The sequence below is a fragment of the Lemur catta genome, chromosome 12 (assembly GCF_020740605.2).
Source record: "Lemur catta isolate mLemCat1 chromosome 12, mLemCat1.pri, whole genome shotgun sequence".
Lineage (NCBI taxonomy): Eukaryota > Metazoa > Chordata > Mammalia > Primates > Lemuridae > Lemur > Lemur catta.
The window spans coordinates 53,740,587-53,742,032 of NC_059139.1; the positions used below are offsets into that span (position 1 = coordinate 53,740,587).

At 45.4% G+C, this 1,446-nt stretch overlaps 1 protein-coding gene across 1 annotated transcript; it reads right to left on the minus strand.

Annotated features, from left to right (window-relative positions):
- Positions 1-417: 417 nt before the first annotated feature.
- On the minus strand, positions 418-765 carry LOC123648099 (transmembrane protein 263-like). The gene has a single exon (XM_045565824.1). The coding sequence runs from the start codon at positions 763-765 to the stop codon at positions 418-420; it is 348 nt and encodes a 115-aa protein (XP_045421780.1).
- Positions 766-1,446: the final 681 nt, after the last annotated feature.

Genomic DNA, 1,446 nt, shown 5'->3' on the forward strand with positions numbered 1-1,446 from the left:
AACACATCTGAAACTATTAGGCACAACAAAGGTACAGTTTATGTAGTTCAAGTTTCCTTTCTTCAGGGGGAGATGAGTTACCTGGCACATTATACATATGAAACTGTAAAGATCATCTGCTGAATTCAACTTCCACATTTTTAGTCAAACCGAAAGACTTATAGTAAGACATACCGTATCTTCAGTTACAACTGAATAAGTGTAACATATTACCAGATAAAAAGCTGAAACTTAAGTATGAGAAACTTTTCATAACACTGTGCTTGTATTGGTCTTTTCTTTTTAGATGAAAGTCAGTCACCGATACTTTCAACACAGCAGTTTAGAAGATAAATGTCGACAACAGGTGACTATAGTCCATAATTTAGCAATTCAGTACCACTGGCATCATAATGCTGTGGACAGCAAGTGTGTATTTTAGTCAGATTTGTCTTTCTTCTTTCCTGTTAAGGGCACTTTGTTTAGAACAGCAGACCCAACAGCTGCGACTCCTCCAGCCACAGCAGACACCCCTTCCACCAGCCCTATTCCCACGGAAGGCACAGTTGTGACAGCTGTTTTGGTCACCTCCAGGCTTTTCCCACCAATCCAAGCCATACCACCAATGGTGGCACCAACGGCTCCCTTTGTAACACTGAAAATACCCCCAGTCACACGGGACAACATGCCTGGCTGCCGCTGTGGGTGATCGTTCACTGAACCTTCTGGTGGTTCATCACTAAGGTATGATGGGATTTCCTGTTGATTTTCCTCTGCCTGATTCATGATCTTCACCAGGGTCGGGGTCGGGGCGGCGCCTGGAGCTGGGCCCGGGCGGAAGGAGTGTTCAGTGCTGGGACGGCTGAGCCGGCAGAGGCCGCTGGCACAACCCGGGGCAGTGGCGGCTCCGGAGGCGGCGCCTCAGGCTGTGGAACCGGAAGACACCGGAAGTGGCGGCGGCCTCTGGCTGCGGACATGGCGCCCGACGCAACCCAGCCCCTCCGACCTAAGGGCACATTTAAGTGCTACTTAAAATCATGTAGACAATCATGAACCCATTCTCTATTTCAAGTCCAGAACTCCCTAAGTAATTTGATGGAGCAGTTGAGACCATTCCATTTTCCAGTGTACCTGCAGCAGTGCCTTAGTGACGATGGTTATCATTTCTCTAACACTGCCAATTTCCATTTTGATATTTGCAACATGGTCTAAATAAAAACCATTGCAACTTGCACTGCATCTGTTTGTATATTCAAAAGAATTTTATTGTCAATTCCAGCCAGGATTTGACAGTTTGTTAAGTCACTTCAGTGCTGCCATGCTTGGTATAAAGGACAGTCATGCAGCCACCAAGAGCCTTTAATTAATTATGTATTTTTTTACACCTCTCCCCTATATATTTTAATTGCTTTGGCAAGCACTTTACCTATTGCTGTTGCCTGATAAAAATGATTGTACCTTCTTTGT